Below are 25,007 nucleotides of genomic sequence, written 5' to 3' on the forward strand. Positions count from 1 at the left end.
CGGCACTGCCGAGAGCACCGATCGGCCCGGGGCTCCTGCACGGGCTCTGCGGGGCTGGAGCAGGGCTGGAACCGGGGATGGAGAGGGAATGGAGCGGGAATGGAGCGGGGATGGAGCGGGAATGGAGCGGGGATGGAGCCGGGGATGGAGCCGGGGATGGAGCGGGGATGGAGCCAGGGATGGAGCGGGAATGGAGCGGGGATGGAGCCGGGGATGGAGCCGGGGATGGAGCGGGGATGGAGCCAGGGATGGAGCGGGAATGGAGCGGGGATGGAGCCGGGGATGGAGCCGGGGATGGAGCCGGGGATGGAGCCGTCCTTGGTGCCTCCAGCACCGGCAGCTGGCCGGGAGGAATAACCCAGGAGCCCAGGGAAGCGTTCCCAGCAGGAGCCAGAGCTGCCGGGCCCATGCCGGGGTGATGGGGCGCTGTCCCACGGCAGCAGGACCCCAGAGCCCTTCTCATCCTTCCCCCACTGTCTCTGGGGCTGTTCAGCTCTTTTCACTGCAAACAGGGCTGGGAGATTTTCCCCTCAGCCCCTGCAAGCGGCCACTCCAGAGCCCTGAGCTCCAAGAGCCAGGCTGGGAGCCCAGGGGCCACAGGGCACTGGCCTTGGGATGGAATTTCCAGAGATCCTCCCGAGGGTCAATCACACCCTACAACAAACAGATGCAACACACAAGTGAGAAGGAAAGTTCCCTGGGTTTTAAAAAAACATTCAGTAACAGCAAGTGAGGGCAATATATTATTTAAAGGTTTTTCCAAGGGAAGAAAATTATTTCAGCTTAGTTAGCTTTTTAGGACATGCTAGCAGAGAGCAGGGAGCGCAGCGCTGCGCGCAGCAGGGCGGGGGCTGCAGCGGGGCGATGCACGGAGCCTGCGGGCAGAGGGCACGGGGCACCGGACCGGGCACCGAACCTGGCACCGAACCTGGCACCGAACCTGGCATCGAACGGGGCACCGGACCGGGCACCGAACCGGGCACCGGGCCCAGCCCAGCGCCGGCGGCTCCGGGCACAGCGCGGAGGGGACACGGAGTGCCCAGAGCCCCGCAGGGTGCCAGGGACACGGCGGGTGCTGTGGGAATGCGGTGGTGATGGAGAGAGCAGCACAAACGCACCGTGGTGCGGGCACGCTGATGAATTAGGTGTCAGTGGGTTTAATCCAGAGTCATTAGCCATGCTCAACGTCCGCATATCATTTGTTAAACTAATGGATCGCTGGAGGTCATTCGGTAATAAGAAAGGGAGAGGAGGGTTATTAGTTTTTATCAGACATTAATTGGCCAAAATCGATTGCTTGTTTGGTGTCTGCAGTGCTGTGGGGGTGTTTCCCCAGCAGCCCCCGCACAAACCCCGCACAGAAACCTGCACAGATCCCGCACAGATCCCGCACAAACCCCGCACAGACCCCGCACAGATCCCACACAAACCCCGCACAGATCCCGCACAAACTCCTCAGTCTCTGCCCGGGCTGGCACAGCCCCGGTGGCAGCTGCTGCCTTGGGCCGGACCTTAAACCAGACTTTAAACTGGACCTCGGGCCTCAAACCAGACCTTAAACCGCACCTCGGGCCGCTACCATCGCCGAGCGCTTCCCCGCAGCCCGTGCCAGGCTGTGCCCAGGGCTCTGTGGCCAGCAGCCCGTGCCAGGCTGTGCCCAGGGCTCCGTGACCAGCAGCCCGTGCCAGGCTGTGCCCGGGGCTCTGTGGCCAGCAGCCCGTGCCAGGCTGTGCCCAGGGCTCCGTGACCAGCAGCCCGTGCCAGGCTGTGCCCAGGGCTCCGTGACCAGCAGCCCGTGCCAGGCTGTGCCCAGGGCTCCGTGACCAGCAGCCCGTGCCAGGCTGTGCCCGGGGCTCCGTGACCAGCAGCCCGTGCCAGGCCGTGCCCGGAGCTCCGTGACCAGCAGCCCGTGCCAGGCTGTGCCCAGGGCTCCGTGACCAGTAGCCCGTGCCAGGCCGTGCCCAGGGCTCCGTGACCAGCAGCCCGTGCCAGGCCGTGCCCGGGGCTCCGTGACCAGCAGCCCGTGCCAGGCTGTGCCCGGGGCTCCGTGACCAGCAGCCCGTGCCAGGCCGTGCCCAAGGCTCTGTGACCAGCAGCCCGTGCCAGGCCGTGCCCAGGGTTCCGTGACCAGCAGCCCGTGCCAGGCTGTGCCCAGGGCTCCGTGACCAGCAGCCCGTGCCAGGCCGTGCCCAAGGCTCTGTGACCAGCAGCCCGTGCCAGGCTGTGCCCAGGGCTCCGTGACCAGCAGCCCCTCCCGGGGCAGTGCCAGCAGCAATGAACCCGCACCCTCCCGCTGTCCCAGCCCCCCAAACCCCCCGAGCTCCCCCAGCACGGAGAAGCAGAAATGAGCTGGGAACCACTCAGGTGATGTCACATTTATCTAACAAGTTTCCAAATGAAAACTAGCATTTGGACTTACTGCATTCAGGCTCAAAATTTGATTACATTTTTCTACAGCTGTAAATCTGCTTTCCTTTCTGCAACATTATTATTAAAGCCAGTATTGAATTGGTGGTGTGATACGTAAAATTTCAATCCTGGCTTTGACATTCCAGGAAGTTAAAAACCAATTACAGTGTGTGCTTTGCCTCAGGACAGAATGAATCATTGAACACAGCCACTTCACCGAGAGAAATTAAAGGCTGAAGCAGCAACATGGGGAAGGTATTACGTTAAAAATCAAAGGTCAATTAAAGAAAAACTGAGTCTATTTTATTTTTACTATTTTGCTTACATTTTCATTCCCTTCTGATGAACAAGGAGACAAAATAAACCTGCACTTGTATTTATCTGCCAGGTAATAAATCCGGGCTGAAGCTGTTTTCAGGAGCTGAGAGGAAACACTGAGGTGATAAAAACTCCCAATAAGCAGCATTAATCTCACTGTAACGAAGCCAGCACAGCAATGGGGCAGCACCTGCCCTCCCTGCAGGGCGGCCGCCCCCACAGCCGAGCAAGGGGCACCCAGGGGACAATGGCCCAGTCCCCGTCACTCCGAGCCCGCAGGGCCCCTTTTGGCCCAAGCTTGGCTGTGCCACGCTGGGATGGGCAGCACCAACTGCAAAAGGTGTGGGAGAGGGTCCAAGCCAGCGCCGTGGAGCGCAAAGAGCTTCGTGTCCCACAGGCAACCCCTCCCTGGGCACTGCAGCCCGCGGGGATGCTCGGGGTGGGGAAGCACCGCAGGTCCCGCCGGCCCTACAATAAAAAATCACTGCATAAATCAGTGAAGGACCTGCCCAGCTCCCTGCCTGAGACCTGCACAGGCGATGTCACAGCCCATGAACCCATGGAACTGCCACCAAGCTCCTCCTAACCAGGCATGACAGCAGCCCTGACTCCAGGGGCAGGACGGCGCCGCCCGGCCAGGGGCAGGCACTTACCGATGTCCCCAGGGATTTACCCATGTCCCCAGAGCAGCCAGAGGGACAGGGGCTGGCATTTACCGATGTCCCCAAGCAGCCAGAGGAGCCGTGGGTGATCCCCAAGCTGCGGCAGGAGGCGCTGACCCCTCCTGTAACACAAGAGATCGCTTGTACTTGCCTTGTTCGGCAGCAGCCTGTCAGCGCAGATGCCTCCAACATGAGCTCTAATGGATAATCCACACCTTGAAATGCACTCTATCATCTGCTCGTTACCCTCAATAAATCATTCGCAAAATATTAAAATGCTTAAGGACTGTCAGAGGGGCTCCAGGAGCCGCTTTGCAATGCGCACAGTGCCTGCTACAGGAGCAGAGGGAATCACGACAGCACCAGCTTTATTCACAGTCTGGAGCACAGAGAGGGCAGCGAGCCCCCCCGGCCCCCATCCCCAGCACCGAGACAGTCTGAGCCCGGCTCTGGAAGCTCATTAAGGCTGTTGGGAAACGCGGCCGCTCTCCAGGGAGCCGGTTCCGCCAGATTAAAAACGGGAGCGCTCTGCGGAGCGCTCACATCCATACGGAGTGCGAGCCACAGGGAGACAGCGAACTGATGGATTCCCAGGCAATTTAGACTCATTTCAATAAAACCACAATTAGACGGCAGCAAATGGCGGGGAGAGCAGCTGTTACAGCACCGGGACACCCAGCACAACCCGCCCTGGCGCTGCGTGACACAGACAGTGCAGAGCCTGTCTGCGGGCCGGGAGAGAGGGCTGGGAGCTCGGGGATGCTCAGGAGCTCCTCCCGGGGCTGGGAGCTCGGGGATGCTCAGGAGCTCCTCCCGGGGCTGGCCTGTGAGTCCCAGGTGCCTTCTAATCCCAGGGACAAATCCCAGCAGCGGGATAAAGTCCAACAGGTCCGAGAATGCACCACCAGCATCCATCACCAGGGATGGAAGGATCCCCACAGGGACACGTGGAGGAGCTGGGGAGCAGCCCAGCAGCAGAGCCCTTCATGCCCAGCAGCTCCTGCCACCCACAGCAGTGGGACAAAACTCCTGGCACGAGGGGACATATTATGGATCCAGGGCCTGTCGGGTCAAGGGATCCCAGCCCAGACCTCAACCACCACGGGAAAGGGCACAGGAGACCAGAAAGGAGACCCCTCACATCTTCAAAAGCCCCTCAGGCCTCCCCTGCCCATATGGTGTCCCAGCCCAAGGGGCTTCTAATGTCCCTGTGCCCCCAACCTGGGGACCCACTGTAAAATGGTAAATCCACCTTGGAATCAGCCAGAGGCTGATGTCACCATTTCTTATTAAAAGCTGGGTTTTTCCTCTACGATGGACTAGTTTTATGTTCTCATAAATTGCCAAGAGTTAGCCAGATCCCCACAGAGCCAGGATCGATACCTGGCCGAGGGGAAAAAGTGCTGAGGAAGGAAAAGCAATACTCCAATTAGAGCAAAATTTAAGAGTCCAGGGGTAGGGGTGACAGTGCCTAATGTGTTACAATTTATTGACAGCCTCCCAAAGCTCGGGTTTTGTTCTGGCTCCCAGAGGCAGGCAGGTGTCCCACCAGGGACTCTATGCACCCTGTCCTGGTTGGCACAACCACGAACCATTCCCGTGTGGTTTGGCATCCCCAGCCAAACACAGGGTGTTCCTGCTCCTCTGGTTCACCCATCAGCAGGGGAGCTCTGCTGGTGCCCCCTGAGCTGGCAGCAGCCACCCTACAGCCCACGGGACAGGTGAGAGCCAGCCCCAGAGCAGGGTGTGGGGGCACAGGGACCAAGGGCACACCTGGCACTGCCCCACGGTGCTCCTCAGGGACACATCCCCTCCCCAGGATGTTACAAACTTGTGTCCAGCTCTGCTGTAGTCTAAACTAAGTCCCAGTTAAACACAGCATAATCCCAGCCCAGGAGTAACATCTGAGAGCCCCAACCCTGGGCTCCCCTCCCGACCCCACTCCAGGCATTGCCAAATCCTGCCCTGGACCCTCAGAAAGAGGGAGGCAATAGAATTGATCAGTCAAAGATCCAAGTTCTCAAGTGTTTCCCATGGACCTCTCACCCCCCTCCCAGGTAGGCTGGAGGATGGCAGTGGGCTCTCTGTTAAATCCTGTGGCCAGAAAAACCCAGCTGGATTGGAGAAATGTTGGCAAATATAATAAACACAAGTACATTAACTCTAATTCTGCAAAGCCTTTGGCTATATTAATCTCTCTTTAATGTAATCACCTATAAATAAATGATGACCCATGATTTAATAGAACATCTGCCATCCCCATTTCTACACAAGATGTGAAGCAGTGCTAGGGGTGGGACTCGTGTGTGACTGGCCAGGGCAGGCAGCAGCTCCTCAGCTCCAGCTGCCCATTCCCAGCAGGGTGGATGAACACAGACCAAGGCTCCATGGCAGGGGCCATGTGTGCCCCCAGGCCCTGGGACCTGTGTGGGCAAGGAGTGATGCAGCAGAGCTGTTGATATAAACACCAACATCACCGTTTCTGCAATCACTGCCAGGCAAGGGGGAATCAGGACAACCCATGTGGAGATTTGGGGAACAAGGGGAATCCACTTTGGTGAGCACTGAGTGTGTGGGGCACACACTGGTAATGCTGCTCACCTGGGCAACACTCCCCCCCTGCAAAAATACAGAGAAGAGTAAAAAGAACCCTTGAGAACCAAAAACTGTGTTGAAAGACCAGTTTGTGAAGCCAAACCCAGCCCCTGGTCCACTGATCCAAGGGCTCACAGGAGCAGGAGGATGCCAGTCCACAGTGGAAAGCCCCCCAGGCATGGGGGGGGACGCATCATCTTCCATCCTTGTGCCCAGAGGAGAGCCCGGATTGCCAAAGCCTTTCATGCCCTGTCTGCCCTGGGACTGGGCAGGGCTGGTGCCTGCAGCTGGAGCTCTGCACCATGAGGAAACAATCCACCAGGGACAGAGGTTTTCTGTTCAGCACCCAGGAGCAGCAGCCCATCCTCCATCCTCATCCTCGCTGGGCTGAGGGGTGGCAGCAGGAGCAGCCCAGCCCCTCTCCCCTCTGGCAGCCACTCTCTCCTCTGTGTCTGGAGCCACTGCTGCACACCCTGCTGAAGGAAAAAGAGTTTTAGTTAGTTCAGAGCCAGAGGGGCTTCAAGCTTCCAGTGTCTGGAGAGGGCAGAAACCCCTCAGGCCCCCCCTGCCTCCAACATGGCCAAAGGTATTGAGGCAGGGGGGGCCTGAGGGGCTCCTGGAGGTGTGGGGATCGGGCTGGGGGTCTCCTGGCCCCAAATGCCACAGGACTTGGGTCCATGTGTCCCTCCTGTCTGGAGCTTGGCCTCCCAGCTGTGGTAGCAGGGCTCTGGTGCTGAGAAGCCCCTCCACGTGAGCCCCAACATGAGCCATGCATGGATGGAGGGACAGGAACACTCCCAGCTCTACCTGAGCAGGTGTGAGCCCTCAATCTCCAAAGAAGCAGCAGACCCCACGCCCTGCCCCGGGGCTCCCAGAGCAAACCCAGCAGCACAGGGCTCTGGTGCAGGTCCCACAGCAGTCGGGACCTGCACTGATGCTCTGTGGAGAGAGAAGCACCAGGAACATCCCGGGGCAGGAGGAGCCCGTGTCCCCTCCCCAGCACACAGCTCTGTGCCCAGCCAGGCCCTGGGGCACACAGGGAAGCTCCCAAGCCCCCATCCTGGGCAGGAACACACAGCCTGCAGCCTGGAAAAACGCTCACTCAGGCAGGATGCCTAGTAATAAATTTATTGTATTTTATTACATATTCCCCTTTTTGCACTTAATTCCAATTCCTCATATTCAAACTCTTCTTTCTGAAAGAAAATGATTTTTAACATAAAAATATAAATTCTGCATATTAAAAGTGCATACACCTTGAATAATAAAACATACAAATAAATAATAAAAGGCATTGACACAGTCTCATGCAGTTGTCCTCAAATAATTTAAAATTTATGGTACAATGTTCAACCCCAAGTAGACAGCCTGCTTTCCAATTACTGTACAGGTCAAAAACATTAAAATACAGAGGAGAATATCAAAGGTGTGGGAAAGCCCCACGTCCCTGTACCAGGTACAGTGATGTGACATGCAGTTTGAGAACTGTAGATATTCCAGTGTAAAATCTGACATTGCGTCCAGAAGAGAAATTGCATTTGCAACAGGACTTAAAATTCAATTTTAACCAATGGTGAGGCACAGGTGGTGAGCAATCTGTACAAATTCATACTTGGAAGGCCACAGGACAATACTGGAGCCACTGGTGGCCTGGATTCCCTTGTGTTACCCTGCCAAGGCAATTAGCACCTCCAAGGGGTTATTGCACTCACAAATGCCACACGAGCCTGAGGCCAGGGCGTGGCTGCAGGGCTGAGTGAGCCGGGACTGGTGGTCACACTTAGTTTTAATCTGTGTCTTTTAAAAAACACTATTTGCAGATAAATTGAGTGCTATCGCCTTTAAAAAAATAAGAGTCCCTAAGCCTTTAGATCTAACACAGACATTGTACAAGTCTTCAGGTGCTTTTCTTTTACAAAATAAAGCTCTTAATAGTAACTGCTTTACGATGCTTTTGTTGAGAAAACCACGTACGACTTTCATCTCACCACAGATTAAAACTAAATTTCAGTTCCCTCCACAGGTATCATTAGATACTGCCAAATTCTTTTGGATTAGTAGGCAAACGACAAAGATTAAAAAAAAAAAAAAAACAACCCCAAAACCAAAGTAAAATTAAAAAAAACACAACACCCAACAGTAAAATTATTTGGAATGTTGTTTCCAACCCTCTCCATGCCAGCTGACCAAGGGAAGGGCACCGAAGCTGCAGGGCCAAGAACCAGGAGGGGTCCAGGGCCCTGCAGAAGCCCGGGCCATGCAGCACACACGGGACACGGCTCAAAGCCCAGCCCGGGGCCCCAGAAAGGCAAAGGCCAAGAGCAGCGTGGGCAGCAGGGACACTCAGAGCAGCTCCGTGTGCCTGCACAGCCCCTCCTCACAGCCCCCTTGCATTGCATGCGACAGCAGGCTACACACAGAACCCTGAGCACGTCACCCTGCTAACGAAAGGAAAAAAACAACACAAAACAGAAATCAGCTTGTTCTCGTTTCCCTGCTCCAATCCCTCTAACCTTATGTTACGCTCCAGCCTTGTCAGTAACGCAGAATCCTGCAAAGGAAAGAGTCAGAGATGTGCAAAGGAAGCAGGAACCCAGGGACATGCTCCTGTGTGCCAGCAGCAGCTGCAGGAGGCAGCAGCACAGACTCCAAGCAGTGCTCCAGAGCCCAGGGCTGGGCCAGAGGCTTGCATAGTTAGTAGGGACATGCACTGGGGACAGCACGGCCATGCAAGCTGCCTCCAACCCACGGAAAGGGTCGGTCATGCTCAAGTCTCGGAAAGCAAAACCCCTGCAGCGACGGCGGATGAGGGCACTTGCAGTGGGAGAAGTGCAGTTAAGCTGCTAGCTTTCTATCCTAAGCATCTTGTTTTTATTAATCCATATTCAATAAGTCTGAAAGGGTTAACAATTTACACACCCTAAGTGAGACACAGGTTACAGAGAACTGCAGGCACCAAATTGTCTATCAAATGTGATTAATACAAATAAAAGGCGCCTCTTCAATACACGTCATTGAAAATGTGCTTATAACTTGAATACTACTAAACACTATCCAAAAGACACAGCCCAAAAAGGGTAAAAAAAAGTCTCTAGGTGACTCCTGTGGGAATTGAGCACTGGAATGAAGGCGCTGCTCTCCTGTGCCCAGAGGGCCGATCCCAGGAGCAGGAGCAAGTGGCAGACTGGGGACTGGGCTGAAATGCAAGTCACACACTGGCACAGGCCACTCCAACCCAAAGGCATTGCAAACACGCTGCCTGAACGGCTGCTTTGCCCTGGAGCTCACCTCTTTGGGACCAGGACACTGCTGGGCCTCCCCTCCCCAGGCATTTCCCATCACCATTCCCATACCTGTCCTTCCAGGACCTTGGCAGGAGGTCCCAGACCCTGCCACCCCCAGACGGGCTGGGCAGGACACACCTGGCAGCAGCTCCTCCCATGGCACTCAGATGCCCTACATGTCACCACCCAGGGGAGGTGGGGGTCCCTGGGCAGCAGCAGCCTCTGGGAGATGGCAGAGCCCACGTCCCCCACTGCCACGGGTGCTTCTGGTGCCACCAGGAACTTTAAGACACGACCATGTACATGCAGCTGCTCCAGAATAGCCTCGAGCCACTGCTGCTTGAAGGATCCATATGCAAAGCCACGGTGGTGCTGGCATCTAGGACTTGGCAGATCCCTCTCTCTCGTGCTCCCTGGTACCATGCCACATCCTGGCAGCTGGACAACACAATACCATGGACAGGAGCTCCTACACATGAAAGGGACAAGAGATAAGTCTGCTTTGAAGCAAGGAGAGGACTGATGATTTTTTCCCCAAATCCCTTTAAGTAGGGCCTGTAATAACCTACATTCCATTTCAGAAACATTTATCCTGCTTCATTGATGGAGTCATGACTGTAACAGCAGCAAGGCTTTGATTAACACTCCCAGTGAGCACCGTTTCCCACACCCTTCAAGCCTCTCTTGTGCAAGGAAGCCGATTACTACTGGAGATGTGTGGACCAACAGGCAGAGGTGTGGAGTGCCGTGAGTGGTGTTCCCAAGGGCCCTGACACAGAGCAGACACACACCTGGAGCAGGGACCTCACTGCACACACCTGGGGCGTGTCCTGTGTCCCACAGAACCCTGGTGCACTCTGCCAAGTCAAACTTTGCCTGAGGACAGCCCAAGCCAAGCCCTCCTGAGCAGAAAACGCAGCAGAGAGGAAATCCCACCTGCTCAGAGATGAGGGCACTGCCAGTGCAGCCCCTCCTGCCTGCTCACACTCCTCTGCACAGAAGGAGCCCGTGCACCACAGCTGCCATTCCAGAGGGACACAGAAATCCTGTTTGGCAGCATAACGAGAGCAGAAAGTGCTGGAGCTGGCAGCAATTAGCGTCAGGAATTATGGAGAATGTGCAGAGAGTGAGGTTGGCATCTCATGGGATTGCAGAGGTTCAACTACTTTAAGAGCTGCTGGAATACCAGGACCTCCATCTCCCTTCTACCCAAACGAGAGCTCCAAGCACCATTGTCTTGCTCCAGATACAAACACTGAACTGGTGCTCAGCTAAAACATGGGTTTGGACATGGTTCAAACTCCCTTCAGTCAGGCATGCAGCACAGGAGCAAAACCACCTCAAAACCCACACACCAGCTTCCAGCTTAAACTCCTTCAGTGAGAGATGGCATGAGAAAAAAATGTCATTTGATAAAAATAACCTTTCACAAATGTCCATGGCAAAATGCACAGAAAGTAGTTCTGTCTATTAAATATCCCAAACCGAGTCAGCATAAGCCACCGGAATTACATTCTTGCTAGAAGAGTTGTTACAAGAGAAGAGCCAAGACAGTGTAAGACCTTAATACAGATAAAACCTTAAACAAATACTTCAACATCAACATTTCAGGGAGTAATTTAAGTACTGCAATATGAAGCAAGTCTTATCTGCTCTGCTGGATATAACAGAAAATAATCCAAGAATAATCCAAGTCATACATTTCAGAAGCAAGCAATGCAATCTTTGCTTCTTGTTGCTGCAATAAATGAGACTGAAACAATGCCTGGGTGAAGGAATGCATTGAGGGGACACAATGCTCATGTTTGGGCTGGAGCAATCAGGGCATTGCATGTGCAGCCTGTGGGCACTGCTGGGGCACGGGAAGGGGATCAGCAGGACATCACCAGGACACTGCAAGGGCTCCTTCCACGGCAGCTGGGCTCAGCCCCACACACTGACTGCAGCTCCCTGGCACTGCCAGCTCAGCCCCACACACACCCCCAACCCTTCCCTCCCACTGCTGCACGTGTGTGGTGAGCAGAAATCTGACCACAGAGCAGACCTGGGGCAGGGCTGCCTGCAGGGCAGTTTGTTATGGGCTCTGTCTGATGGGACAGCACACACGTCCCTGGCCCCAAGCTATGCCCAGAGAAGCTCTGCCATGGGACTGGGGTGGCACAGACCTGGCTCGGCAGAGAGCATGCCCAGCTTATCACAGCCTACAGCACATAAAGGATATGCAGCACATCAATAAAAACTCATGGAATTTTAAAAAAAGGATTACACCACATATATGTAAAAGGACTTAAGAAATCCACCTTAAGAGGAACCTTACAGAACTTGAGGAATCTCCCCTGTAAGAAGGGCATGTAAACAAAGACATCAGTAGATGTAGTGTTTTGACCCTGATGGAGGCTGTCATCCAAACAAGGGGAACCTTCCACTGAGGGACATGTGGCAGCCAGACCCATGGGGAGGGGACCAGCGTGCCACTGGGAAGAACAGGAAAACTGCCCCGGGGGTTTGGGTACAGCCCCTCCAACCCACACGAAGGGGCCTGTCAAAGCATGCTCAGAGGGGGCAGCATGACACTCGACCTAACCTTCACCCCTAGAGATAAGGGAGGCTTAATTACTCCACTATGGTAAGGGTCTGAGCACATCAGGAAATGCTTCCCAGGAGTTTGAACATCCTGGCAGCATCATGGCCATCCAGGTGTGTGGACATAACTCTCCCATGGCACTGCTTCCACAGGATGAGCTGGCCAGCAGCTGCTGCCCAGGGATTTCTTCTGTTGTTTAGCAGTGCATTTCAGAAGAAAATAGTTAAACAGGACAGGGTAGAGGTTGCCTTAGGTATGGACAAAGCAAAACTCTTCATAGACACAGCAACAAAAACTGCAGGTTACATTTCAAACTTCCTGCTGTTGGAATGCAAAAATGAAATCTGTTACACAGACACACAGGTACCTTTCTGTCTGTCACTAATGCTAGTCCCTCCTATACCGGCTGAGTATATACCTGAGAAACAACATTAGTGTTGAAATATTGCCCTTTAGAAAGCTTGAAAATGGAGGGGAGCAGGGACAGAGAGTTGAGAGCAGAAAGAAGCGACAGTCTCTCCAGTTTCCTTCGCATCCTCCACAGCTCAGAACAAGGCCATACACCAGTGTGGACACAGCCCACCCACAACAAGACCAAAGGAATATCAGTTCACAGCTCTACAAAGCACACCAGTGTCAGTACAGCTGGGGGTCAGGTCCCAACTCTCAGATCTGAAGAAAGTTGTTGCACTTTCGACAGAGACTCCTGTACAAGTGCTATGGGACAGCTGCATTCATGTTCAACAATGACTCCAGCTAGGCTACTTGCACCAGTGCTGGCTGCCTGTGGCTATTTGGTTTGATGGCAGAATCAAAGGCGCTTTGACAACTCGCAGTTAACTTCTCCTCAAAACATACATTAGGCACATGAACAAAAAACAAGAGCTCAGAATAAATTAGCTTCTCAGCAGAAGAAAAGACACCTGGATTGCAGCATTTCACTGAGGTTCCAGAGAAGGCCGTACAGACACCTGCATGCTGGAAGGTAACTTTTTCAGTGGCTTGTCAGCAGACTGCTTGCCACTGGAAGGAGGAGAGTGGACTCTGGGATCTAGCTGGGAAGACTTGGACTTGCGACTGGATAGCAGAGAATGTTTGTTAGATGTGGCATCTTTTGAGACGAGTTTTTCTTTTGTAGTGATGTTGGCGTTGGTTTGGGAGGCTGGTGGGACACCGCCTTTCTCTGGTTTGTCCTCCAGCACGTTTTTAGTGCCTGACTTGGAACTGACACTCCCTGTCTTTTTCGAAAGCATCGTTGTCTTCCCCAGGTCTGCCGAGCGCCGTGTCTCCTTCTGCCTTAAGGCTGATTTAAAGAAAGACAAACCCTTCTCCTCGGACTTGCTGTCCCTCTTGAGCGCAGAGCGCGCCGCAGCGTTCGGGGAGCGCAGGTTGGCCATGGAGGAGCTGCGCACGTGCCTGCTGTCCACGGCCCTGCTGTCGCTCCTGGAGTGGCTGATGCGAGGGGAGCTCGTTCTGGAGCTGCTGGTAACGCTCGTTTTATCCGAGCCCAGGCTGACCTTGGAGCCCTCCCTGCTCAGGCTGCGCTCCGAAGTCCGGCTCTTCCCAGAGGAAGAGCCCTTAGTCAATGAGCCTGATGGGGTTCTCTTGGCAGCTGTGGAGGATGGAGAGGAACCTGACTTCTGCTTCTGTTGAGCTGATGGGACAGATGCCTCCAGGGGCTTCGTGCTGTGATCCTTCCTAGCCTGAGTGGGAGCAGGAGACCCGTGGCGCCCACTGACCCTGGAAGAGTCTGTCTTACTCCTAGAGCGGGAAGCTTTCTGAGAACTCTTCAGTGGAGGAGAAGAGTGAGAGACTTTGGTCTCTTGGGGAGCTAAGACTGTCCTTCCCTTCCTCAAACTTTTGTCTGGCTCAGAAGCTCCTTTGGAGCTGTGACCCTTCTTAGGGGTGTCATGTGCCTTCTCTGCAGCCAGCCCCGTCCCAGCTGGGGCTTTCACCTCCTTCACTGGGGAGCTGTCCACAGAATCACTCTGGTCAACAAAGGCGATTTGATTGTTGTTATCAAAAGGGTCCAGAGCAGGGTGACTCCTGTCTGGCTGCACAGAGCTTTTCCCATAGCCATCTGAAAGGTCTGAGCTGGATGTCCTTACAACGGACTCTTCCCTGAATGCCCCTTCCATGACAGCCAGAGGGGCTCTGCGAGCTGTCCTGTGCTCTCGCCGGCTGTCACAGGGCTCCAAGTAACTGCTGGAGAGATTCCTCAGGCTGCCAAAGCACGAGGTGGAGACTTTATCATCAGCAGCTTCCCCAATCTTCTCCAGAGTGGAAGCAGAGGTATGTACTGGGGAATCTCCAGAGAAGCGTGATGGGGAGTTGGAGCGGAACTGCAGTTTTGCAGAGAGTGACCACGAGGGTCTGACACCATTTTCACTCACTGCCAGTGGGCTGGTGACAGAGGATCTGGATGACAAGCTCTGACGCTGAACACTCCTTACAAATGGTCGAGTTGAAAATCCTCCTGCAGAGAAAGCAAGTGACAGCGTCAGTGGGAAAGCCAAGGCTGCAGCTGCTTTACCCCACCCACCCACATTTCCCCAGGAGAGCCAAGCAGCCCAACCACACAACACTATGTGTCTGTCCATGCAGGCTGCAGGCACAGCTCCTTGCACAAAAGCTCAATGAGGAGTCCAACAACTGTTATTTGCTAGGGGCCACCCAGGAGTAACTCTCTGAAGCCTCTAACTGATAACCCAGATTCTTCTCTCATCCTTGAGCAGCAGATCAAACACAAGGTTTGCACCTCAAAAGTCCTTGAAACTGGCAAGATCACCAGCTAGGATTATGATTCTGCATTAAAGAATACTTCCCAGAGCATTCTGTGAAAGGCAAAGTAGGATTCCTACCTGAAGATCAAGTGATGTAATTGTATTTAGAAACACAAAATATAAGTATTTTACAAGTGTGACTTCCATGGCCAGACCTGAGAGCTGTCACAGCACTGCTGCAGGGACATCTCCACACCAGCTTCCAAATGCTCTGACTGACCCATGGAGCTCCACATTCCCCAAAGTTACAAGGCAATGTGTGGAGGAACCAGGCAAAGCCAGGAACTGAACAGTAACTTGTGTACATGAGTGAATTTGCAACTCCCTCCCTCCCTGGGACCATCCAGCAGCAGGCAATTAGTGCCTATGCTGAATCTGTCAGCATTGTGTCAGCCACCCTGCAAAGGTGATGCACTGAGACCCAGAGAGAACACAAACACAAGAAGTTCCTGACAGAGAGGTTTTGTTGATGGCATTAGCTCTCTTTGAAAAGCTCCTTAAGATCCTGCCCTGTTCTCCTCCAACCTTTCACATGAGACAGAGCCATCTCCTGCCTCTCTTAGCTGCTGGAGTGACCACAGATTCTGCAGCTGTTTTAGCAGGGATCTTGCAACAGAAAGACAAGACAGCAGTGTGTGGGACACATATTGAGAAAGTAAGAAAATTACAGCCTGAAAAATATTCCAGGCTGGAGCTTTTCAGCTTATCCCAGCCGATAAGCTCGTCCAGCTCAAGGCTAGGGAGAATTTCTCCCAGGGTGATAATTTGGTCAAAATAAAAAGGAATTAATAACAAAGATAGAACACCTGTTGTGGTGTGTGCCCAGGCCCTGGCAATGGGGTGTCTTCTCTCTGAACCAATCACCTTTTCTCTACTCTTGGAGTTGCAGTCCTGCTATAAAACCAAGTGTGTTTCTGAATAAACTTGGCTCTTTCTTCCTTTCATGAGAGACGACCATGTAGCTGTGCATCTTATTTCCATCACACTTCAAGGGTTAAAACCCCTTACCCACGGCTCCAGCAGCGGTACCCACCATCATCCTCACTGCGCTCCCCGGCGAGCTCCACGGACTCGGAGAGCGAGGCCAGGGACGTGCGGCGGGAGGAGGCGGCCGAGGCCACGCTGGGCTGCTTGCTGCCCGGGAGCCGGCTGAGCCAGTGCTCACACAGTGACGAGCTCGTGGAGCCTGCAGGGACACACAGGGACACGTCAGCAGCTGCACACAGAGCCCTGGCAGGCCAGGGAGCCAGCACTGCTCTGCCCTGGCTGACACCGGTGCTGGCCCGCACGGCCACAGCGGCCAGGCACGGCCAGGGGAACGGGGCTTTACTCTCATGGAACGGTCATGCTCAGAACAAGACAGAACTGCGCTTGTCCCAGTGTGCTGCCAACACCAGCATGCAGGCAGTGGTGGCATTTCAGCTGCCATCCCAACACCACAGAAATCTTTTTTTTTCCAGGGCCAGGTCACCAAGCCTGCAGCTGCCCACGGCTCAGCCTGCATTCCACCAACACGTGCACTACTGGTGCCCCCTTGGGACTGAGAGTGCTGCCACAGGGAAGGAGCAAGTCATGGTTTGATGTCCTGCACAAGGGCAGCCCTGAGCAGTCACCCGTGGGAGCACAGGGGTTTCTCCATCTCCAAAGCCTCCCTGCCAAAACTGCTTTAGCAGAAGGAGGTGGAAAACTCCCATGGCCTCTGACACACAGCCAGATTCAGACAAGCCTCACTGGGCTCTGGGACACAGGAGTGGGGGTTTAGGCTGAGCTGGGTAGAAAATTCTCCAGAAGGACAAACTATCCATGAAAGACAACTCAGAGCCACCCCTGGAAGTGCCAGCAGGGCTTACCTGCCACGGAGCTGTTGGCAGACCAGGAGGGGATGGCTGTGCGTCGCTGGTAGAACAAGATGTAAGCTGTCTGCTTGCACACCTCACTTTCACAAAGTTGCTGAACTTCACTGTCATCGAAGCAGTACCACTGGCCATCAACAGAATTCTTGCAATATGCTAAGAAATAATACATTACTGTCAGACTCCCTGACTCCTACTGCTCTCGGGTTTGCTGTATGATATTTAACATAACTCATCTGCTATGATGGGCTCCGAGGACAATGACAGGAACAGATTTATTCCTGCACCATCTTCCAGTCTGACTGGCAAGATGGAAGCCTGAGGCTGCCAGAACATAATAAACAGATTACACTTCAGGACTTTCTTTGTCCAACATTACCCTTCAGAACAGAACATCATTTGGGTGGCTCCATTCACTTCATCCTCTGTACCTTGTGACACTGCTCCCATCCCTTCCTGACTCCATACAGAAACAGAACCAGTTTCTGTGTGAAAGGCTCCAGCACAGATAGCATAGCAGGACACTTGCCTGTGTAGTGTCCCCCTTGCATGGTGCCATGGTGGTTGCACACAGCATACAGGTCATAGATGTAGTCCTCAGGATCTCTGCCCAGGCCATAAGGCTTCCTCCAAGGTGACCAGTGGGATGGCAGGCTCCAGCTGCTCTGGCTGCGTTTCACAACGTGAGGGGTCATGTCCAAGCCACTCAAGGGAAATTTAACCATGTTCTGAAGTTTCATCCTTCGGTCTCCTTCCTGTGCACAGAGCAGAGCATGAGCTGCAGAGGCCAAGGCCTGGGAAAAGCCCAGGTGAGGAACACAAGGGGCACAACGGCTGCTTCTAAAGAGGGGAGCTACTCACATCACACAGCAGTCCCCAAGCAACACTCCAGGCATCCTTACCTGTCTAAACCTTTTGAGATGGATGATGAGAACATCAGGTAAGGTCCAGAGGCTCAGTGTGATGCTACCCTGCTGTAGCTGCTTACAGTGTGGGCATCGCCATGCATCATCTGGGGCAAGCTGCAAGGAACAGGCAGGGCTGGGTACTGGTTTTCAATTCCAAGGCAGCCTGCACCACAGCACTGCTCCTCTGCTGTCCCAAGCCCAGTGCAGACACTGACCCCTGTGCCTCATCTCCCTCCAGCATTTATCAAGCTCACTGGAAATGCAGGGCTCCCAATGATGCTTCTCAAAGTGACAAGCAGAGGCGTGTGCCTCATTCAGGAGGCACTTCCTCCTGCAAGGCAGAATTCAGCCAGGGCTGCTGTGAGGAGGAACTTTTTGCACCTTATAAATGCCAGTGCCTTGGAAGTGGAGAAGGAAAAGGAAAAACCAAGGCAAAAAGCAGGCAGGCTTGGCAGCCTGGAAAGTATTCTCAAAAGAAAACCAGCAGTAGAAAAAAAGCAGGGAAAAAAAAAACAAAACAGAAAAAGATCAGAACAGAAAGAAGAAAGGTGTCCTTTGGATGTCCCCTCTGCAGTCCCAGCAGCACAGTTACACACTGAAGACTCTCCCTGTCCCCCAAGCCTCCCTCCACAGCCCAGTGCTCAGAGAACTCAGCAGCCACAGAGATTTAATCTGCCAAAAAGCTCTTCCCCCCCTCTGAAAGAACCAACAAGAGAGGTTCCCAAATTATTACAGGCTCAGTCCTGGGTCCAAAGACTTTCTCCAGATGAGCCCTTTGTACAGCAGATTAGAGACTGATAAAGGAATTCAGAGGGCTTCCATGTGCCAGGCAAGGGCCAGGTCAGAGCCCTCTCTGTGCTGCTGTTCAAGAGGGTCCCACTCAGTGGGGGCTGCCTGAGCCCACCCCAGCCCTGCTCAAGCTTGGGAGCGCACAATTGCTCCAGGACACTCTCATGAAGCCACATTGTCCTAACCTTTTATAATATTTATAATATTTCACAGAAGGAAATTCTCAAAGAGAGGACAAAGTTCTTGTATCAATATCTGGGCAGCAAAGAACCCAGCAGCAGGACCTCCCACAACCCTCTGACTGCAGAGGAGCTCTGTTAGCAGCACAGATAAACAGTCCTGTGCTACAAATCTATTCTCCTGTCACAAGGAATCAATGTTAGCAGAAGAGAGCTGCTCTGGAGTGAGGGAGTTCCTGCAGCACGTGAGCAAGCCAGAGCACACAGTGTGTATCTACCTGTTCCTCTTTGGTGTACAGTTGGAAACACTGAGATAAAGTGCAGGTCTGAGGTTGATGATGAAGCTCTCTCTGCTGGCGGACGCTTTCAGAGTCTGGAATATATTCCTCTTCTGTATTCACGAACAAGCTGCACCAGGGAGACACCACATTTACCAGCACATCCCCTTCCCCCCAGGCTGGCCCTGCAGACAGGGGCTGGGCACAGCTGGAGTTTGAGCAGTCTCATGTTTGCTGAGGGATGCACAGCTCACACAAGCAAGCTGCAAGCAGCAATTGTGAGGTGAACACAGTTTAAGGTTCTTTACTTCATACTTACTAATCTTTAGTTTCTTTGTCCCATTCTACCACTAATTTCACATGAGCAGTTCCCCCCTGTCCGCATGATTTCAATGCCCTGCAGAGAGGAGCAGACAAGTCAGACCATCTTTCAACCCAAAGTCTACATTATCTTTACAGGCATACAATTTCTCTCCACAAACCCTTCATCCTTCCTCCACTCCCACAGCTCAAGTTTGCAAAGGAGTAAAAGGAATTCACACAGCAAAACACTTGGCAGAGCTGATAAATGCCTTTATCCAAGTATGGGAGTTCTGTAAGGCAGCAGACACCTGTTACAGAACAGGCATTTACCAACATTTCAAAGAATAACAGACACAACAAAAATTTTTAAAATAGTGGGAGTAGTATTTTCATTCTGTTCTCTCTTTCCAGGGAGGACAGACTCCAGATGGCATGACACACAACTGAGATATTCTCACACAGCTTCCTGAGGATATTCCCTCATTTCCCTGCTCTGCAGTCCATTCCACACATCCACACCAGGACTGCTCATTTCTGCACGGTTAACACCCAGTTCCCAGCTAACACACCTCTCTCCACCCCTGGGAAGCACCCAGCCCCCGAGGGCCAGCTCACCTTTCCACTGTTGGGTGGCAGAGGGGTCTCTCCTCCTGAGGTAGCAAGTATGTTATGCCCACAACACTGACCACTCGCAAGCTGAATGGGCAAACCTGCAACACAGACAACAGGAACCCCCTCAGTGCTCCAGCCTGCCCACTAACTGCTCCCAGCACTGCCTGACACACACTTTACCCTAGAACACGTCTGACATGAGGAAACAAATGCACAAGGTCTCAAATGTGCCTGTGCCAATGAGCTGGCAGAGGGCTGATGTACAGCACTGGAACCTGTGCACCCAACAGCTCCTCTCTGGTGACCAGAGAGAACATTTGTCTCACCTGCAAGCAGGCTGCAGGCCGCAGGAAATACTGCATCTTCTCCAGTATTTCCTTCTGCAGAATATCCCAAGCAATTGTTTTTTCCAAGTGCAACACAAAAGGCAAGCCAAACCTATGGGAAGGAGAAGCATTTGAGGAACAATTTAAAAATGATCCTGTTCAGCAATCAGAACCCCAAACTACATGGGAGAACTTCATGTGAAGTTTTGTGAAGCTTTAGAGCCTGAGGCAGCTGTCAGGCTCCAGCTGATAAACATGCCTTTGCCATGGCTGTTTCTCACTTTCCTCCCTTCCCCCATTTTCACTCCAATTTAAAATTCCTACTCATAACAAGGTCTGGTCAAACATGCTGCTCTCAAATCAGACAAAGGTGGTGTATCCTCCCAACTGGGCTGCATTTGCTCCTTTACAGAAATGCAATACTTGAAGTTCACCAAAATCAGAAATATTTTGCTGCACCCATTAATGCATTGTTCAACGTGCTCTTTAGCACCTGATGTGAGCCAGGGATGCAAGCTGCTGCTCCTTCACCTGGAGCCTGTACTAGAGGAGAGTAAAGCCCAGCTCAGTTTAGGAAGCAGCCAGAAGAGCAGCTCCAAGCATGCTGCTGCCAGTCACCTTTTGCTCTGCTGTCCAGTGCACGCTCTGTTACACACCAGCAAGACAATCTTGTCATTTGCTGCTACTTTAGGACAGGACTGTTCCAGTTTTCCAGACTTCACCGTTCCTTGAGAGTAAGCTATTGTTCGGGAGTGCTCAGTGCCACATTTCAAGTTATTCAGGTTATTGTTCACATGTATTCCTGAAAAATTAGGAGAAAGGAGACATTTCACTATGTCATTTGCCTTTAGTGTCCTCATGCCCCCCCTGGGCTGCAGAGGAGCAGGTCAGTATGGAATCAGGAGCATTTTCATCACTTGTACAAAGGTTTAAAACTTCCATTTCACAGTGCCAGTTTCTTTAGAGAAGGACATTATATGCAAGTGCTCCCCATCTTATTTTTCACAGCAGGTTGTACAAGCACTCTCAGCTCTTACTGCCTGCAAGAAAAACTGAAGTGCCAGGAGCCCAACTTGTTACTTTCAATAATAAAATTCACCTGTGATTACACTCCATCTGCCCAGGACACCATGATTCCCTTTCACTGAGGGGACATGCAGAGGCCCAGGAGTTTGAGCTTGCAAAGAGAAAGTGTTTGTTCATTCCTGAGACTGTTTAATCACTAGCAATCTGATTTTAAATAACACTGTTTCAGTGGCTTCATCTGGTCCCTAGCAGGTCTTTAAATTAAGCCTGACAAGAGATTTCACATTAAGCCAGCCTAGCCCGCAGCATCAGCCTCGAGAAGAGGCAGAAAGGAGTGTACAACACTGCTTGATAACCTCCCAGCTGACAACACTATTAAATCTTCTGCAATGAGCCTGGACAAAGTCAGAGCTGAAATCAATACCCCAGAACATCAACAGCTTGTGGGATTCACTCTTTTCTCACACAAACCTCCCTCAGCAGTCACTGAGGTGGGTATCAAGAGGAGTTATTGACTCACCTCTCTGACTGAGGATGCCCTCGGGCCTGAAGGTCTCTGGGGTCTCAAAGGCAAAAATGCAGTCGCTCTCGTGGATGGTGTCCAGGTCGTCGGTGTCGCAGAAGGAGCGATGGAACCCATCGTAGTACATCTCTGTCAGCACGATCTGCAGGCAGCACAGGCAAACCAGAACCCATCAGAACACCCTGGCCCCAGCTCACTCACTGCCCCATCTCTCAGCTGCGATTTTCCTGCTAAGGGATGGCACTCCTCACGACATTCTGTTGTCAGCCAGGAGCAAGGAAACAAGAAGCTGGGGTAAAAGCAACATATGGAAAGGGTTTTGTGGAATTCAACAGCTTTCCTGAAGCTCTTCCTACAGAGGAATTGGCTGTAGGTGTCCAGTGGTTGCCTTGCTGCCAGCATGCACAGATCACCAAGGGGTCAGGCAGGTCTGGACAAACCACTGAGGGCTATTCCAACACCACTAGGATTCAAACAGCCAATGCACAGGGAAAAGCACAATCCAGATTTCCACCCCTACCTCGCTTCCCTGATTAACCATGGGCAGCAAATTTCGATTTCTCCATATCCAAGAAGGGACAAAAGCCTCCACTGTCCCTCCCACTGCAGGGAGGGCACCCAGGTGAGCAGCCCAGCCCCTTACCTGCTCCGTGGGGATCTTGGTTTCCGAGGACACGGCCTCCCTGAGCCTGGCCACTGTTCCGGACACGGGCACGGCCACCCCGATGCGCATGCAGTGCGAGCACTTGCCCTGGTACACCACGGTCACGTACAGGGGCCTGTGGAGAGCATGGCAGCACTGCTGGGCACCTCTGGGCACTGCCTGCAGCAGCCTCGGCCCAGCCAGGGCACACCCAGGCTGCCCACCAGGCACAGGGCACTCCTGACTGCCCGCATCCACCTCACACTGGAGGTGCTCTCAGCTGCAGCCACACAAGGGCGTTGGATTTACAGACTCCTGTCTCACTACATGGCCTGGTGTTACTGGCTCCCACAAGCAGAACATCTCAAAAAAGGCCCACAAAGTTAAAAACAAAACTATCTGTGAGAAGGCAATCATTTTTCCAACAGGGACCTTGTAAGGAAGCTCGGGACAGTCCGTGTAAGCACCCTGGGAGCAGGCTCTGCCTCAATCCTGCCTCCAAGAGCAGCCAGCAGCACTCTGGGGAGACAGGAGGGAGGGGACACCTTCCCTGGACAGCCCACCCAGCCTCCACCCAGTGCTGAAGCAGGGATTTCCAGAGCAAACGGGACAGAGCAGCATTGAAACTGCCCTCTGATCACACTGTTCCATTGCTCCCAGAACCTACACAAGTTTTCTGGATGCAAACACCAGGTGGAGGAGTTTGTTTATACCACAGGTAGTTTTGCTGTGCATCTCCATCTTCACTTTGAATGCTGTACCTGAACTTTTTTTCCTCCCCAAAGCCTTTTTCTTTATTTGCATCAGCTGTCTTTCAAAAAAGCAAAATATTTTGCAGGAAAGATTCTAACGTCAATTTTTTTTTAAATTGGAGTGATCAGTGAAGCTGTTCTAAAAAAAAGTATATTTCATCCTTTTCCCTTTTTTAATTTTAAGATGCTGTAAATCCAGTGAAAAGCAAAATATTTTGGTTATGTGAAACAGAGACTTTTCCTCCCAAAATTAATTCTATAGGAAGAACAGGCCTTTCTCAAACAAGTGAAAGGCTCAATTTTGCATTTTACCTGCAGAGCAAAACAAGAAATCCCCATATGGTCCTATCTACCTTCTTTAATGACTTATCAGAAATGTTGCTGATAGTGTGCTCCTGCTGTAGCCAATGAAGCAGCAGGACATGCACGGGGAAGAGCCAACGCTGGGCTGAGGACAGCTCCATACCGAGTGTGGGGCAGAGGGATCGGCAGCGAGATGCACAGGAAAGGGTCAAAGGTGTTGCTCTGCTTCTGGCAGTGAGGGCACGTCAGGGAGGACCTGGGACAAACAGGATAACAGGGCACAGTTACAGCTCACTTCACTGGGAATGTATGAACCACCAAACCCCAAGCTCACCAGCTGCAGATCAAACGGGAAACCCTGGAAGGGTTTTGTGCTTGGAGAAAGGTGAAGTGACAGGACAGCACTGGGCTGCACACAGCTCTTACACAGGTAAAACTCCAGAAAAGAGTCCATCCTCATTCTCCTAAACTCCATTCTCATTCAGAATCAATCTGCACCTTACAATGGCTTTGTGTCTTAGACCAGGCTTAACGTTTCTCCTTTGCAAAGGAAAAGTTGGCAAATACTGGGATGAAAGCCCAGCAATTTTAATTCTTACAGCACAAGCCATCAAGGAACACTGGTGATTCAGCTGTTCTCTTCCAATAGCTCTGAAATTAGAAAGCTCTCTTCCCAGAAAGTAGGGAAAGCCCTGAAGGGACAGTGATAAACTTCAGCTCAGAATTCCCAAATGCCAGATGACAAGCGCTGTGCACACACTGGGGATCCCTCACTCCCAGGCACCTCTAGATCCTGCCATGGGCTCTTTCCTCTGACAGGGTGAGCCTGAGCCTTTCCTGAGCCTTTGCTCATGAAGCACTGACTCACTTTCAGGATGCACAGAACAGCTGTAGGGGTACATAGTGCAGATTTACACTGAATATACCAATTCTGAAGCAGTGAAATTATCTTTCCTCTGGAGCAAGGTCTTAGTTCAGCAAGAATTCAGAAGGAGCTGTTAACACAGTGACACCAGTCCCAACTGTACTGGGAGCCAGTGTCACTTTAGAATTAACACTGGGGTCACCCATACATTCAATAAATTTACAGAATACCATACCTGTACTGAGCTTGAAAGAGTTCCTGCACAAAAGTGCTACTGATGGGAAAGGCTGGACCCTCAAGCAGCACATCATCCTCCAGAGGTGGCTAAAAGAGAGGAACAAACCCTTGAGGCACACCCAGGCGTGGTGGCTGCACCAAGCAGGCAGCTCCAGAACACCAGTCAAATTTTGCCTTCCTTAGCCAAAAGCACTGGGAAAACGCCACAAGCATTTTTAACTACCAAGCACACTCTGCTCCAAGGGCTGGGCATGCAGGACAGTGAGGTGGGCAGGGAAGCCCAGGGAAGGGCCTGGGTCTTGGGGCTCTCACCTGACAAGGTCCAGCAGCCCCAGTAACACCTCCTGGCTATTGCAGAGCCACTCAAACACAACTGCCCCAGGGAGCACTTGCCAGGGGTTAGTGGAGCAGCTGGATACACTCCCAGGGCAGAAACAATCATTATTTTAACCCAAGCTTTTGTTCCATCTGAACTACTCAAGCTGAGAAGCCAGTGGGGAGAGCCACTTTAAAAGGAGAGCCTGTGTGCAGTCACAGTGTCCCCCAGCAGAATCCCTTACCTTGAGTGGAGGCATGCCACCAGAATTGACCACGTTGTTCAGATCCTCGTGGACCCTGTCGAGGAGCCAGAGCAGGAACTCCTGGGCATCGTGCTGGGCGTTCCCACGGTACTGCATGGCATTCTTGGACACGATGTTCTGTGGGAGCAGACAGTGCAGCAACAGCTAATGCTGACCCCAGGCCACCCCATCACACCCAGCCCTGCCTCACAGCA

At 52.7% G+C, this 25,007-nt stretch overlaps 1 protein-coding gene across 8 annotated transcripts in view; it reads right to left on the minus strand.

The window, feature by feature from the left end:
• Window positions 1–4,853: 4,853 nt before the first annotated feature.
• Window positions 4,854–25,007, minus strand: part of USP31 (ubiquitin specific peptidase 31) — a 30,012-nt gene continuing 9,858 nt past the window's right edge. Inside the window, exons 2-17 of one of the 8 annotated variants that reach the window (XR_015807152.1) lie at window positions 24,793–24,930; window positions 24,231–24,319; window positions 23,294–23,386; window positions 22,076–22,211; window positions 21,430–21,574; window positions 20,502–20,685; window positions 19,884–19,995; window positions 19,561–19,655; window positions 18,962–19,039; window positions 18,643–18,772; window positions 17,391–17,510; window positions 17,018–17,243; window positions 16,486–16,644; window positions 15,669–15,821; window positions 12,271–14,328; window positions 4,854–6,460 (exon numbers count right to left, since the gene is read on the minus strand). Coding sequence is in view for 4 of the 8 variants with exons in the window: in XM_014886446.2 (XP_014741932.1) it covers window positions 12,791–14,328; window positions 15,669–15,821; window positions 16,486–16,644; window positions 17,018–17,243; window positions 17,391–17,510; window positions 18,643–18,772; window positions 18,962–19,039; window positions 19,561–19,655; window positions 19,884–19,995; window positions 20,502–20,685; window positions 21,430–21,574; window positions 22,076–22,211; window positions 23,294–23,386; window positions 24,231–24,319; window positions 24,793–24,930 (3,396 nt within the window). In the remaining 4 variants the exon portion in view is untranslated. Of the gene's footprint in view, window positions 6,461–7,096; window positions 14,329–15,668; window positions 15,822–16,485; window positions 16,645–17,017; window positions 17,244–17,390; window positions 17,511–18,642; window positions 18,773–18,961; window positions 19,040–19,560; window positions 19,656–19,883; window positions 19,996–20,501; window positions 20,686–21,429; window positions 21,575–22,075; window positions 22,212–23,293; window positions 23,387–24,230; window positions 24,320–24,792; window positions 24,931–25,007 lie in introns of those variants that run through there. The other 7 variants (XR_015807151.1, XR_015807150.1, XM_014886446.2 and 4 more) reach the window with 7 other exon arrangements.

Source organism: Sturnus vulgaris, chromosome 16, assembly GCF_052056855.1.
Source record: "Sturnus vulgaris isolate bStuVul1 chromosome 16, bStuVul1.hap1, whole genome shotgun sequence".
NCBI lineage: Eukaryota > Metazoa > Chordata > Aves > Passeriformes > Sturnidae > Sturnus > Sturnus vulgaris.